The sequence below is a fragment of the Jaculus jaculus genome, chromosome 6 (assembly GCF_020740685.1).
Source record: "Jaculus jaculus isolate mJacJac1 chromosome 6, mJacJac1.mat.Y.cur, whole genome shotgun sequence".
In the NCBI taxonomy this organism is placed as follows: Eukaryota; Metazoa; Chordata; class Mammalia; order Rodentia; family Dipodidae; genus Jaculus; species Jaculus jaculus.
Window position 1 is genome coordinate 131,313,313 of NC_059107.1, and position 14,362 is coordinate 131,327,674.

Consider the following 14,362-nt stretch of genomic DNA (forward strand, 5'->3'; position numbering starts at 1 on the left):
CCAACGTAAACCTTTCCCACATTCTATCTTCTACTAGCTAGAAAAGTATATGGCCAAATAGTTAAGCTTTCCAGTATTACCACATATAAATGTACTAATACATATAAAACATTTTATCTTAAATAAACTGTGACAGTAAAGGAAATCACCTGTTTATGAATGGGGATTAAATTATTCCTACCAATATCCAAGGACAGAGCATTAATTTTATGTATATAATCCTATATCCTCAGGAAAACATGGCTCAATATTAAAGAATTAGTCTCCAAGTTATATCACTGTAAGTAGGAAACCCATTATCTTTTAAAAATGTGATAAAATGAACAATGATATAAAAGATAGGTTTAGATTATTCCTCAAATATAATATATAATAAAACTGATATAACCAGGAATCATGAAAAGGTCAAATGTATAGCACCTTAACTTGAAGAGTTAAGATTTATTTTAGAAAGATGGCTTACTTGTTCATTAACTTTCTTCTCTTTATCCAACTCCTTTTCCATATCCTCTAATTCTCGATCTTTTTGCTCCAATTGCTTTTCAAGTTGGCGAATTTCATCACGTAAAAACCGAGTGTCCCGTCCACCTGCAGACTGCTGAGCCATCTTAAGGTAATAGGCCAAAGGTTAGTAACTCCAAATATAATCAATTCCATTATACCTGAAGGTTAAAATGAGTGAACAAACAAGTAATTACCTTGACTTGAAGTTTCATTATGCTTCCATATCAGAGGTTGAAAATCATATGAGCTTAAGGACCATTTTATGCTACTAGGGCCTTGATTTTTGTTTTTTTTTTTCTTAAGAAAACTGAACTCATTTAAGCTTTAGTCCATAAGCCATCAACTCTATAGGCTTTCTTGAACCCCAAACTATTAAAAAAAACTGACCCTTGGGCTGGAGAGATGGCTTAGCAGTTATGGCGTTTGTCTGCAAAGCCAAAGGACCAAGGTTCGATTCCCCAGGACCCATGTTAGCTAGATGCACAAGGGGGCACAGGCATCTGGAGTTCATCTGCAGTGGCTGGAGGCCCTGGCATGCCCATTCCCTCCCTCTTTCTCTATCAAGTAAATAAAAATAAAATATTTTTTTAAAAAACTGACTATTAGTCACTCAGCATCTGTTCTAGCCACTATGGTACAGGTATCAGACTAAACAGCAAAGGCACAAATTATATGCTATGAATTATCAAGCTGTTCCTAAGCCATAGAGACCCGCAACAAACTCCAACGCACCACAGCACCTTGGTGCTCTTGACCTGTTCTTTCCCTCATACATAGACTAGCTGGACCACTGCTGTTGAACAGTATTTTTCTAACATAACAGAAATGTCTCTGTGCTGTCCTCAACTGTCCAGCTTAGTAGCCAACCGAGCATTTAAAATGAGGCAAGTACAACTAAAAAATTTAATTTTTAATTTTAACAAATATAATATATATAAGAATAAATCATTTGTATTAACATAGTGGACAGCCAAGATTTAGAATACCTTCAAAATCTGGCAGCCAGATGAATTCATTTCTTTTACATTTGTGTTAATTTGGATCATGGCCCAAACATTGCAATGGTCACATAACCTTGGCTCACACTAATGTTTTCACCATACAGCTGTTATTTCTCTCTGAATTACTGTTCTTTTCATTCTTCTTCAAGAACCTTTCCACCATATTAAAATCCTATCCCAAAGTGTGTGTGTGTGTGTGTGTGTGTGTGTGTGTGTGTGTGTGTGTGTATTTACATCCTTAGCATTTTTAGGGAATACTATTTTATCTCCTTACCTGCAATGTGGTTTACTATACTAAGTCCCTTGGAACTCCTTCAACAAAAATTGTTCATTCTTTTAGAATCATGGAAAAGTGCTGGTATTCTCTAAGTAGACTGACTCTTTGCCGCAACTTTCAACTTGCTACTCTTCTACCATTCTGTAAAATCACTATCTATTGTGAATTTTACAAGATATACAACTCTTCCATTTCTACATAACTGTAACATCAGCAAGCTAGTTATAGTGTAAAATTCCCTGGGAAATTAGGTACGTGATAGCTCAGCCTTTCCAGTATTTATCTGTTTAATAGAGAGAAGAGGTGGGAGAGAGACAGGGGTCGAGAGAGAAAGAGAACATAGGCACACCAGGGTGCAAACAAATTCTAGACACATGGGACACCTTGTGCATCTGGCTTATCCACTGGGTACCGGGGAAATGAACCTGAGTCCTTAGGCTTCATAGACTACTGTCTTAACTGCTAAGGCATCATGACAGGCCTTTTTTTTTTTTTTCTTGTATTTCCTATAGGCTGCCACACACATGCCATAACCATCCTTATGTAAGCCAGAAAATTCTCTCAAGTATTTCAAGTCTATCTTTCTTTTGACCTCAAAGAACCATATACTGTGACTTTTCACTTCCTTATCTCTAACCTCCTCCTACCCTTAACCCCAATGTTGACTTCTTTACCTATTCAGGAAAGATTTCAGAGCCATTACTTCAACCACTTGGTTGTGAAGATCTTCAATTGCCATATCTTTCTATTCGGCAACAACTGCTTGGATAAACACTAACACAAGATCAACTCAACTTCACTTATCATCTATAACCAGTATATAGAAAGTGTTTGATACACTGAAAGAGCTAGACATACAGCAGGAATAGATAATTTACCCAGTTTCACAGATTTCAACAAGTTAAGGGAATGAGGATGGAACTCAAGTCTGACTCCAGGTTTCCAGTGCTTTCTTCACTATGGTTCAAGTTTTATCTGACATTTTAAATTTTAACCAGACCAACTTCCACTTTTATTTTTGACAGATACTCTCATTTCTAGTCTCTCAATTCCTAAACATTAAATTTATAAACATAAAACATTTTACATATACTTATCCCTCTCTTCTTTAAAAAGCCAGTCCAGAGCTGGAGAGATGGCTTAGCAGTTAAGCTTTTGCCTGTGAAGCCTAAGGACCCCGATTTGAGGCCCAACTCCCCAGGACCCATGTTTGCCAGATGCATAAGGGGCGCACACATCTGGAGTTCGTCTGCAGTAGCTGGAGGCCCTGGTGTGCCCATTCTGTCTCTCTCTCTCTACCTGCCTCTTTCTCTGTCTGTCACTCTTAAATAAATTTAAAAAATAAACAAAAAAAAAATTTTTAAAGCCAGTCCATTTGTATCACATTTCTTCCTATCTCCTCAAGAATCTCAATATATTAATTCATGCCTACTTCTGCCTCAATTATTAGTAATTCCTCTATATACTTATCTAGACTTTCAGCTCCATTCAATTATTTTAAAACATATTTTATTGTATTTATTTTATTATAAATATATATATTTGTTTATATTATTATAAATATACTTATTATATTTATTTTATTTTAAGAAAGAAAGACAGGGTATGAATGGGTATGCCAGGGCCTCTAGCCACTGCAAATAAACTCCAGATGCATTCACCACCTTGTGCATCTGGCTTATGGGGGTCTTGTAGAATCAAACCTAAGTCCTTTGGCTTTTCAGGCAAGTCCCTTAATCACTAAACCATCTCTCCAGCCCCATTCATTCAACTATTAACTTTTTTTGTTTTGTTCACAACTGGGAAGCTTACAAAGCACAGGAAGTATGCTTTCTGTATTGAATAAATAACAATGAGAATAATATTATCCTTGTGATTTTTCTAGGCAATAATAGGAAAATTTGAAAATAATTCAAGATAGTATGTGACAATTATAGCCAAGTAAATACAAAAGGACATACCTCCAGCTCATTTTCCAGTTTCATTACTTTCGACTTTAACTGATTTTCTATTTTAAAAAAGACAAGTGTTTTGATTTGTTAGATTTACCTGAAGATAAATTTTTAAATAACTTTCAAAAAATAACAAAATACAGTTAAAATATTCTACCCTGATTTTAAAAAATATATAAGTAATTACTATATATCAGATATATAAATAGTTCTAGAAAATTCTTTTAAAATAAATTTTATATGCAACAGAATGCTAAATTTAATTTCCTATTGTTTAATGAATAAGTATAATCTATTAGCAGCCCAGTAGTTGTTCCCAAGGCATTTACCAAACTTAGCTTGTTCTTCTCCAGCCTTTTCAACTTCTTCCAAAGCTAGCTCCACCTCTTGAGCTTTCATCTAAACATTAAAAGAAATTAAAAAAAAAAAAGTTGTTTCCACATTCTTTACACTGGAATATAAGAAGTGAAAATGCATGTACGGTTTTACTGCTTGCTCAGTTCCTCAGTAACTGTAATGTTTGGCACATGGAGACATTCTGTAAATCTGATGGATAATTACATGAATGATACATTCTAGGACTGGAGAGATGGCTTAGCACTTAAGGTGTTTGCTTGTGAAGCCTAAGGACCCCAGTTCAATTCTCCAGAACCCATGTAAGCCAGATACACAAGGGGACATGTATGTCTGGAGTTCATGTGCAGTGGCTAGAGGCCCTGGTGTGCCCATTCCCCCTCTCTCTATTTGTGTGTGTCTGTCTGTCTCTCTCTCTTCATCCCCCTTCTCACTCTCTCAAATAAATAATTTTTTTAAATTTAATTTAGTTTTTAAATGCCTATACATTCTAGACTTGGAAGAGTTTGAACCATCTTTGATTTTTCTTTTCCCCCTCAAGTTTTATATCCAATATGGCTTATCAGCTCTAATACACATCAATTTATCCTAAATAACACATCTGGTTTGCCTTCCTAAGGCATATTTTCATATCTGCTAATTATGTTGCAAAAAAATTTACCAGCTCCTTAATTTTCAGTAATTATATATCCCCTTAAGGAGCTTGAAAGATTATCCCAAACTATCTACCCAACATCCATCTACTGTTTGATGCAAATTTTATACATTTGTTTCTTCAAATATAAAGAATAAGTACATTTCTAATATTTAATTAAGATAAACAGCAGCTCTGGAATCCTCTTACCAACTCACCATTAGAGCAGTCAGTATCTGAAATTTTTATTAGGAACCCAACATATATTGCCTTATGTTATACTTAAACATTATTTCTGTTTCCCCCACCACATTCTTTTAGGAACTTTAGCAACTAGCTTTGCTTTGCATATTACAATGTACAAGCAACATTTAAAAATAACTCATTTTCGAGGGCTGACATTGGTATTTCCAGATGCTTTTACAAACATTACATAGGAACAGATGTTTCTTCTACTGCTGCTAAATACCAACTGCATACAAACCTTCATGAGTGACTGAGTAATTCTGAAAAGATGTATCATATTTTCTTGATCTTCATTTTTTATTTCATTTACTTCCACCTATATTAACAAAAAAGAGAGCATTTAATAAATTTAAGGCAAATATAAGCAGTCTTTCCATTGTAACATTCAATTATTTCAGAGCAACTTAAATTAATCACTTGTATTTATATGTGCATGCATTATTTATCAACTAAGTACCTTGGATAAAGAAACCAATAAACTATCTGCCAGTTCTTCTTGTCGAGGCAAATCATCTGGGTCAACTTTGATTAACTCTTTCCAGTTTATATTAGGTGACATCTTTAATTTTCCACCGTCTCCCACGTCCTGTAACAAAATAGGCAGGTATTAAATATTTTCAAGATAAACCACATTCCCATGTTTTTACAATAACATAATTTTTTGTTTGCATATAACTGTGGCTCCTGAGTCATAAAAAACATGCAATGAGCAAAATAGACTGGATTAAAAGTATAGCAATTGGCACAACCCTTTACATACTGTACCCACTAAATAGAATAAGATCACTTCTGTTCTAAAACCCAAGTCAGAACTAGGATTCTGCAGACTTCCCCTATTCCCAGCCAGGTTAACAGGGACGCGCGCGAACATGTGTTGATGACAAGCACGGGGCGGGGGGGGGGGGGGTCGCTGAAAACGCGTCCCCTTCTCGGTTTTATGAGAGCTATTTAAAAGGTGCGCAAATAAAAGGCTGCAAGGTATCAATCAAGTTGTGCGCGAGAATCCAGGGCGGGACTGCGCGCCAGCGGAGGGGTGAGGGCTCTGGGCTGGAAGGGGCGGGGTAGTGGCTGACCGTGCGTCAGGTAAATAAACAGAGCCGCTCCCGCTCCCTCCCAGGGACCCACCCACCTGGACCGGGGCTGGCAACCCGTGGCAAGTCCCTCATCAACTGCGACCACCACGCTGTGCCCGCCGCGGCCCCTGCCCGTTCCCGGGCTCGACTCCTCCAGGCGTAATCCGGATCCCGCCAAGAGTCCAGAGCCTACCACAGCGCGGCGGCTGCTGCTAGGCGACACCTCGCACTCCCCGCGACTAGGCCCCAGATATCAGAGGCAACCACATTTCACGACGGTGGGTGATGCTTTACGTTTACTTTTCCCGCCCTGGGGCCCTAGACTTCTCAAGGGAGAGCCGCGAGATGAGGACTCTAATTCCCAGGGTGCCGTTCCTGCCGCGCAGCGATGCATATTGGGAGTTGTAGTCTCTGAGAAGGGGCGGCAGGGACTTCCCGGCGTGCAGTGCGGGGGAAACTGCACCCGTGCGGGAGGAGTGGGGGAAGCGCCCAGGAGGGCGGGAGGCGCCGCGGCCCAGGCGCGATGGCCTGAGTGCGGTAGACATGACCCTACCTTCGTTGGCGTTCCTCGCTGGACCGCTCGGCCGGAGGTTTCCCTAAACCACCACCCCTTGCTGGGGCTGCCTTCAGGTGAGGTCGGATCGGTCGGCTATGTGCGAGGGATAGTCCAGCCCTGGGCGCTGGCTGGAGGCGCGGCGGGGACGCCCGCGCTGCTTCTCCGCTGTGTGCCGGCCGAGCTCACCTTACTGCCTGCCTGCCGGCCTGCCTTCTAGCGGAAGGAGTTAAAAAATAAATAAATAAATAAATAAATAAAAGTTCTCTCCTTCCTTGATAGCAGATCTGCCTGGATGCCAGGGAGCGGGGCCGCTGAGTGAGCCCGGTCCTGGGCATCCTCCGGCCCGCCCTTCTCGGAGCACCAGGTCTTCACGGGCTCCAGCGCTTCTTAAGTCGGGGATAGTAGCATGGAAGGCCCTAGAAAGGAGTGAGGTTGGGACTTGTCCAGTCACTGCTGACGGTAAAGAGAGGAGGGCCCGTAAGACCCATACCATTGCTGTCACTTGCTTGGTCACTAAAGGGGCTCTTAAAGTTGTAAGTTGTCCACCACTCTGACCCCGCAAGTCATGCGCAGCCTGTGGTCTTCGGCCCTGCTGGAGTATTATAGACACCATCCACTGGGTAACTAAGGAAGTCTAAATGACGTTTCCAACTATTTGAACAACTGCGTCTCATCTTTATCTTAGTCTTTTACAGAATACTTGAGAAAAAAACACTGGCACAATTTTTTTTTTCCTTTTGAAAATGCATTTCTTTTAGTAAGTCATGTGGTTGGTTGGGAAAATAAGAAAAATACATATGTGGTTGGTTGGGAAAATAAGAAAAATACATAGACAATTAAGACATTGGTATGGTAAGTTTTAACCACATTCACCAGATTTTATTTGTTGGAATGGTTGTGTTGACTCATTTTTGAAAGATTGTGTACCAAATATAGTTGGTGATAATTCAGTCTTCCTAACAGTTCACTGAAACGAGCACTGAACATTGTCCTCATTCTTCATCTAAGGTAAGAAACTGAAGAGGTTAAGCATGTGATCGCATTTAAGTAGTGACTGAACACATCTTTCTGGTTTGCTTATTAGGATTTTTCTTTCAGGTGTCCTGGAAACCAGTCTTTATAAAGTCTTCAATCTTGCTGTTTTAAGTTTTAATAATATTGAAGTAAAAATTGTATTAAGATTTACATATTCTAATTTTATATTTTATGCAAGAATTTGAATTAAGTATTATTCTTGAACACATGTAATATGTTTACTGCTACATATTTTATATTAGGAACTTGAGGTTTGCAACTACTGCAACTTCCTTTTCATTTATTACATCTGTTTGTCTGTCATTTTCTGTTTATTCATTTATTCTTGTTTGTATTGCTCTTTCTGTGTCTACATTTCCACCAACCAAAGTTCCTCATCTACTGGTAAATTTTATTCTCACTCTTTAGAAATAGGAACAGGTTCAAAGAAGTAATAACTTATGAAGCTAATGTTGTAACTCTCAGTGACAATATTAACTACAGTATACTCATTTAAGTTCTATTCTTTAATTGTCTTAACAATTTTTGGGAGCTTATACAGAGGAAATATATCAGAAAGCACATTGCCTCATGATTATTGTCCTAAAACTTAAATTGCAGTTCAGCAACTCACTCATATTGAGAAAAATGGCTATATCTCTGTGTTTTTCTGTTTTTCTTCAGATTTCTGCATCAATCTCTTCCAACATTATTATTTTTTTTTAATTTTTATTTATTTGAGAGCGACAGACACAGAGAGAAAGACAGATAGAGGGAGAGAGAGAGAATGGGCGCGCCAGGGCTTCCAGCCTCTGCAAACGAACTCCAGACGCATGCGCCCCCTTGTGCATCTGGCTAACATGGGACCTGGGGAACCGAGCCTCGAACCGGGGTCCTTAGGCTTCACAGGCAAGCGCTTAACCGCTAAGCCATCTCTCCAGCCCTCTTCCAACATTATTTTTAATGTGACCTTTTTTATTAAATAGTTGCAAGAACACTTGCTTAGACTTGTCTTTTTTCTCCTTTAGGCTTTTATGAAGTTTGATCTCACCAAAATCTTTTCACAAGAAAGGCTTGCCTTTTGTAATTGCTATCTCTGTTCTCTTTGACAATCAAACTTATATTCCCAAGATTTTATTTCCTTTTTTTCTGATTTATCAAGAAAATGAATAGTAGATTACTTTTCCAGTGTCTAAAATAATACATGACCATAAGAAATTTATTTCCTTATGTGTATAGTAATGTTTTTTGTTTGTTTGTTTCTGCCTCATTTTCTGGAAGAGAAATGATTGTAACAAGCAGGTACTTGTTTCTCTTCAACATGAGAATGGAAAGATTAGTAGGTACTAGTGTGAATACAGGCTTAATTTTACAGACTTCAAGATAGTAATAACTAGAGTAGGTTTAATATTTTATTTATTATTTAACTGCAAGCAGAAAGAGACAGAGAGAAGGAAAGAAAGTGAGCACAAGAGAGTGAGCATGGACACTCCAGGGCCTCTCTTCACTGCAGATGAACTCCACATGCATGTAACACTTTGTGCATCTGTCTTTATGTAGGTATTGGGAAATCAAACCAGGGTCATCATACTTTGTAAGTAAGTGCTTTTTAACTGCTGAGCCATCTCTCCAGCCCAGAGAAGTTATTTTTTATTGTGAACATTTTTATTCATCCTAAGAGAAATTTAGGGTGAGTTTCTTAAATTTCACAAAGAAGGGCATGACTTTGCAGGCTACATATTCCAAAAGTCATAGAGATTTTTTTCTAAATTATTTCTATAATTATAGTGTTAGATTATTAACAAAAGAAAAAGGAGTACTTAATACAATTTTTGTTGAAGAAGCTGGATTTGTTTTGAATTTTATTCATTTAGTTTTTATTTGAGACAGAGAGAAAGGGAGGGAGGGCAGGTGTAGAGAGAGACAATGGGCACACCAGGGCCTCTAGCCTCTGTAGATAAACTCCAGATATGTGCTACCTTGTGCATCTGGCTTAACATGAGACATGGAGAATGAAACCTGGGTCCTTAGGCTTTGCAGGCAAGTGCCTTAACCATTAAGCTATATTTCCAGCCCAGGAATTGATTTTTTAATCCCTATAATGTAGCTCATGAGTAACAATTACAGATCTCCTTGTAAGCAAGCATAAAATCTTTAATCCCATTTGCTTACATTTTGTGCATCTATCTGTGTGTATGCTAGTATGTCTACAAAAAGTAGTGTTTCCTACAATTAGGAAAAGCTATTACAATGTTTTGTTAATGTTCTCCACCCCCCAGTGACTCTCATCTCCCTTTACTTGTCTTTTTTCTTCTTCCCAGTCTTTGCCATGCAGGTGGCTACTGGACAGAGCTAAAAATGATTCCTCAACTGAGCTCATAGCATGTGCTAGAATTAGTTCTTTCCCCTGTCTCCTTTGGGGAGCCTTAGACATTTTGCTGTCCTAGTCCTTTCATAACCACTCCCACATTGATTTTGTATTTTTGCCCCCTTTGTTGATGACAGCTTCAAAACAAAGAAACAAAGCTAGGCATGATAGTACATGCCTGTAATTCTAGTAGGACTCAGGCAGTGTATTTTTCGCGGGGTTATCCTGGGCTACGTTATGAGACCCTGTCGTCCAAAAAAAAAAAGTAGCAGCTTGTAAAAGAAGTTTTACATTAAACTTGCCCTCCTATTATCCTGAGATTATCATTTTTTTAGACTTGCCCTTCTATTGTCCTGAGATCACATTTTTAAAAGTCCAGACTACAGTACTAGAGGATATGCCTAAAGTAGCACAGGCTGGCTTTCAAATTTGAGAAGACTAATCATCTAAACTCTCCAGGCCCAGTCAAGCCACAGGAAACCTATAAATACATGAGTGATCTCAGGCACAGCTAAGAGAACGATAAGTATGTGTCCAATACAGATATTTTTGTGGAGAGCCATGGGTTTGATCCCCAGAACTGCATAAACCAGGTGTAGTGGCCTGTGCTTGTTAAGTTCAGCACTCAGGAGATAGAAGATCAGAGAAGGTCATCCTTGACTACATAATGAGTTTGAGGCCAGCATGTGATACATGAGACACTGTCTTTAAAAAAAAGATCTAGAAATAGGGCTGGGGAAATAGAGAGTTCAGTGGTTAAAAGTGCTTGTTTGCAAAACCTGCCAGCCTAGGTTTGATTCTCCAGTACTCACATAAAGACAGATATACAAAATGGCACATATTTCTGGTATTGGTTTCCAGTGCCAAGGGTCCTTGTCATGCTTGTAGTGTGGGGTATGTTGCAAATAAAGTATTTTTTTAACCCAGAATTAATGATATCTTTGTTTAAGAATTGATTTAAATTATTGTGGGACCTGCAAGCCCTAATTAGGTTGCTACAAAACTGTGCGACAAGATCTGATACCACAATACTGAAGCAGAAGTCACTTCAGGAAAATTTCAGTTTTGCTGTTAAGATGATTAAAATAACTTAATGAGGTCTTTCCACATGATGAAGGATAGTTGCCTTTAAGTCAGTTGATTATAGCTATTAACTTGTCTTCATACTACTTGCATAAGAACACCTAGATGAATGAGGGAATATGTCGCCTAACCAGATCTACACAGAACTTTCATCTTATTCCCCATGAGTAGTAGATATCTTCAGGTGCTGTCTATCTGTGAACACTAGCACTTCATTGATATACCTACTTGATGCTTCCTAAATCCCTCACAGGAACAGAGTTTTTAAACAGACAGCATAAGAATTTTTAAAGATTTTTCAAAGAAATTTAAATGAGAGAAAGGGGGGAAAGTGCTAGTATGTTGCAGGCATGGTAACTCATTATTGAGGTTGTGCCCCAAAGAGCCATGTGTTAGTGGGGGAGTGATGATTACAAGCTTATCTAAGTAAGCAGAGGCTCTTGATACCTTAAGTTTCCAGAATCTTATTTCAAAAGAAGATGAAATACAGAAAAAGTGGTAATCCTCAGTGATAATATTTTTGTTGATATTTTTGGCAGGACTGGGAATGGAACCCCCCCGCCTTACATGATAGGCAAGCAGTCTACCACTGAACTGCATCCTGGGCTGTTTCGTGGGGTTTTTGTTCCTCATACAACACCTAAATACCAATCACAGTCTAAATATATTGGTCAAGTAAGCACTTTTGTACTCCTTTCTTCCTCCTTCATTCTGCTCTAAAACTAAAACTATAGTGTTAAAATTGCCCAGATGTGCCAGGCATGGTGGTGCACGCCTTTAATCCCAGCACTCGGGAGGCAGAGATAGGAGGATTGCCATGAGTTCGAGGCCACCCTGAGACTCCATAGTGAATTCCAGGTCAGCCTGGGCTACAAAAAACAAACAAACAAAACAAAGCCCAGATGCACTGCCTGTGCCCAATAACTGACTGCTGCTCCCACAATGCATACCTCACAACCCCATGGGGAATACCAGCAACCCCACTGAGGAGGGCCCCCTGCAGAATGGGGACAGGGAGGACGGAAGAAATGAAACCAAAACATGGTTTGTCCATACAAAGGATGTTCTTAATGATAAAAAAAAAAATTTAAATACATGTTTAACAAAAATAAAAGACACAGTCTCTAGATGTAGAGAGAACAAGTCATATCTCCGTTCCACGGCAAGTGGGTTCTTGTGCACAGTGAGCCCAAACCTGGGGCAAAGGATGACCTGAGCTTGCATGATTACATTAGAACTTGGCATTTCAATTGCGAAGTAAAACTTAGGTAAATTAAAATGCTGTGTTTTGTTGTTCTTGTTTTGTTTTGTTTTGTTTTACTTTATTGCCTCACTATGTGGAAGTTATTGATCTATCCAAGTTGTAGTCAGGTTCACATCGCTGGTAGAAATCACCCAACCAAGAGCAGCTTCTGGGAAAAAGAGATTTATTTTGGCTTACAGGCTCAAGGGGAAGCTCCACGATGGCAGGGGGAAACAATGGCATGAGCAGAGGGTGGACATCACCCCCTGGCCAACATAAGGTGGACCATAGCAACAGGAGAGTGTTCCAAACACTGGCAAGGGAGAACTGGCTATAACACCCATCAGTCCGTCCCCAACAGTCCACACTCTCCAGGAAGCATTAATTCCCACATCTTCATCAGTTGGGGATCTAGCATTCAGAGTACCTAAGTTTATGGGGGACACCTGAATCAAACCACCACGCTAAATTAACACTTTATAAATGTATTCATTAATCTTTAATCATAAAATACCTTAGTTTATAACACAGCATGTCATTTTAAAGATAACTCAAGATAAAAGGATTAAACTTCTTAATCAGCTGCACTTAGAACTCAAGTAGTCTTGATTTAAAACAACCTTTATAATTTGAATATTTATTTCTATGTAAGTATTTCAGATGCTTAACATAGGCCAAATTTTGTCAATACAATTATGTGCATGTAAAGATGGGGATACATTCTTGGAAGTGCATCATTAGGCCTGTGACATTCTGTGAGCATCATGGAGTATACCTGTACATTTAAAACAACCACATCATTTCAGGACCACTATTCTATAAGCAGTATGTAGATCAGAATGGCATGTGTTAGGCTGGAGAGATGGTCAGCATCTTGCCTGTAAAACCTAAGGACCAGATTTTTAATCCCCAGTACATATGTAAAGCCTGATGCACTCAGTGTACATGCACCTGGAGTTGGTTTGCAGTGGCTGAAGGTCCTGGTACCCCATACCTACTGTCCCTGTGTCTACCTTTTTGTGTCTCAAATAAATAAAATTTTAAAAAGAAATAAAAATAAGTCATATATTGCATGACTACATTAATAGCTCTTTTGCTTTGGTGTGGGAGGAGTGGTTGCTAGTATCTTTTGGGAGAGGTTCCATTTGCTGCTTCCCCCCCCCCCAAAATCATTAGCCATGATACTTCAGAAGGCTGTGAGCAGTTTTGCTAGGAGTATAAAACTGCAGTGTAACAGTAAGAACTGAAACAAATGCTAGTTCAGCCTCTCCATTATTTTAACTAGAATAAGTATTTTTGCATGTTATTATGACTTCTAACCTTTCAAGATGGTAGGTCACTTCTGGATTTAAGATGATCCTATACATAATTTTTCATTTATTTGCAAACTATACTTCTCAAAGAGTATGACGAATTTCCTTCCTATTTTGCTAGGTGAAATTTTATGCTTTCCTTAAGTAAAATAATACATTCTATAATTATACAGATTCTTGTATAATTTTACACATGTATAAATCCTGCATACATACATATGCTTATACAGATTACATCTGATTTAAGTTTTTACCCACACTTTGATTTTATTAATAACCTAGATGGAAATTTTTAAGTTTTATTTCACATTATTCACTTCTTAGATCTGAAATTTTCTGATTTTGTCAGTGCTGTGCTAGTTACTGCTACTGTAACAAAGCACTACAAATGAGTAGATTCAGTTATTTTTATTATCTTACAGCTTTGGAAATCGGAATCCAAACTGATTCTAGTTAGACTAAACTCAAGGCCTCAGTAGAGCTATACTTCTTTTGGACACTGCAGTCAACAGTGTTTTGTTTGTTTGTTTTTCCTTTCTCCAGTGTTGAGAAGCTACCCTTGTTTATTAGCTTATAGTCTTCAGCCATAAATCTTCTTTCTAACCTCTGGTTTTCTGGTTCTCCTGCTTTCTTCTTTTATTCCTAAGGGCTCTTATTGAATTAGCCACCCCAGGTAATTCCAGGAAAATGTCTTGATCTCCAAACCCCCTCCTCTGGCTTTCATACCTGTAAGGTCTCTTTTTT

At 38.6% G+C, this 14,362-nt stretch overlaps 2 protein-coding genes across 3 annotated transcripts in view; one reads left to right on the forward strand and one right to left on the reverse strand.

Annotated features, from left to right (window-relative positions):
* Positions 1-6,265, reverse strand: part of Cep290 (centrosomal protein 290) — an 89,627-nt gene extending 83,362 nt beyond the window's left edge. Inside the window, exons 1-6 of one of the 2 annotated variants that reach the window (XM_045153569.1) lie at positions 6,098-6,265; positions 5,426-5,554; positions 5,207-5,284; positions 4,064-4,133; positions 3,744-3,790; positions 464-607 (exon numbers count right to left, since the gene is read on the reverse strand). In XM_045153569.1, the coding sequence (XP_045009504.1) occupies positions 464-607; positions 3,744-3,790; positions 4,064-4,133; positions 5,207-5,284; positions 5,426-5,527 (441 nt within the window). In that variant the 5' untranslated portion in view covers positions 5,528-5,554; positions 6,098-6,265. Of the gene's footprint in view, positions 1-463; positions 608-3,743; positions 3,791-4,063; positions 4,134-5,206; positions 5,285-5,425; positions 5,555-5,733; positions 5,754-6,097 lie in introns of those variants that run through there. The other variant, XM_045153570.1, reaches the window with a different exon arrangement.
* A 247-nt stretch (positions 6,266-6,512) lies between these two features.
* Positions 6,513-14,362, forward strand: part of Tmtc3 (transmembrane O-mannosyltransferase targeting cadherins 3) — a 36,375-nt gene continuing 28,525 nt past the window's right edge. Inside the window, exon 1 of the mRNA XM_004650160.2 lies at positions 6,513-6,671. The gene's annotated coding sequence lies outside the window, so the exon portion shown is untranslated. The remainder of the gene's footprint in view (positions 6,672-14,362) is intronic.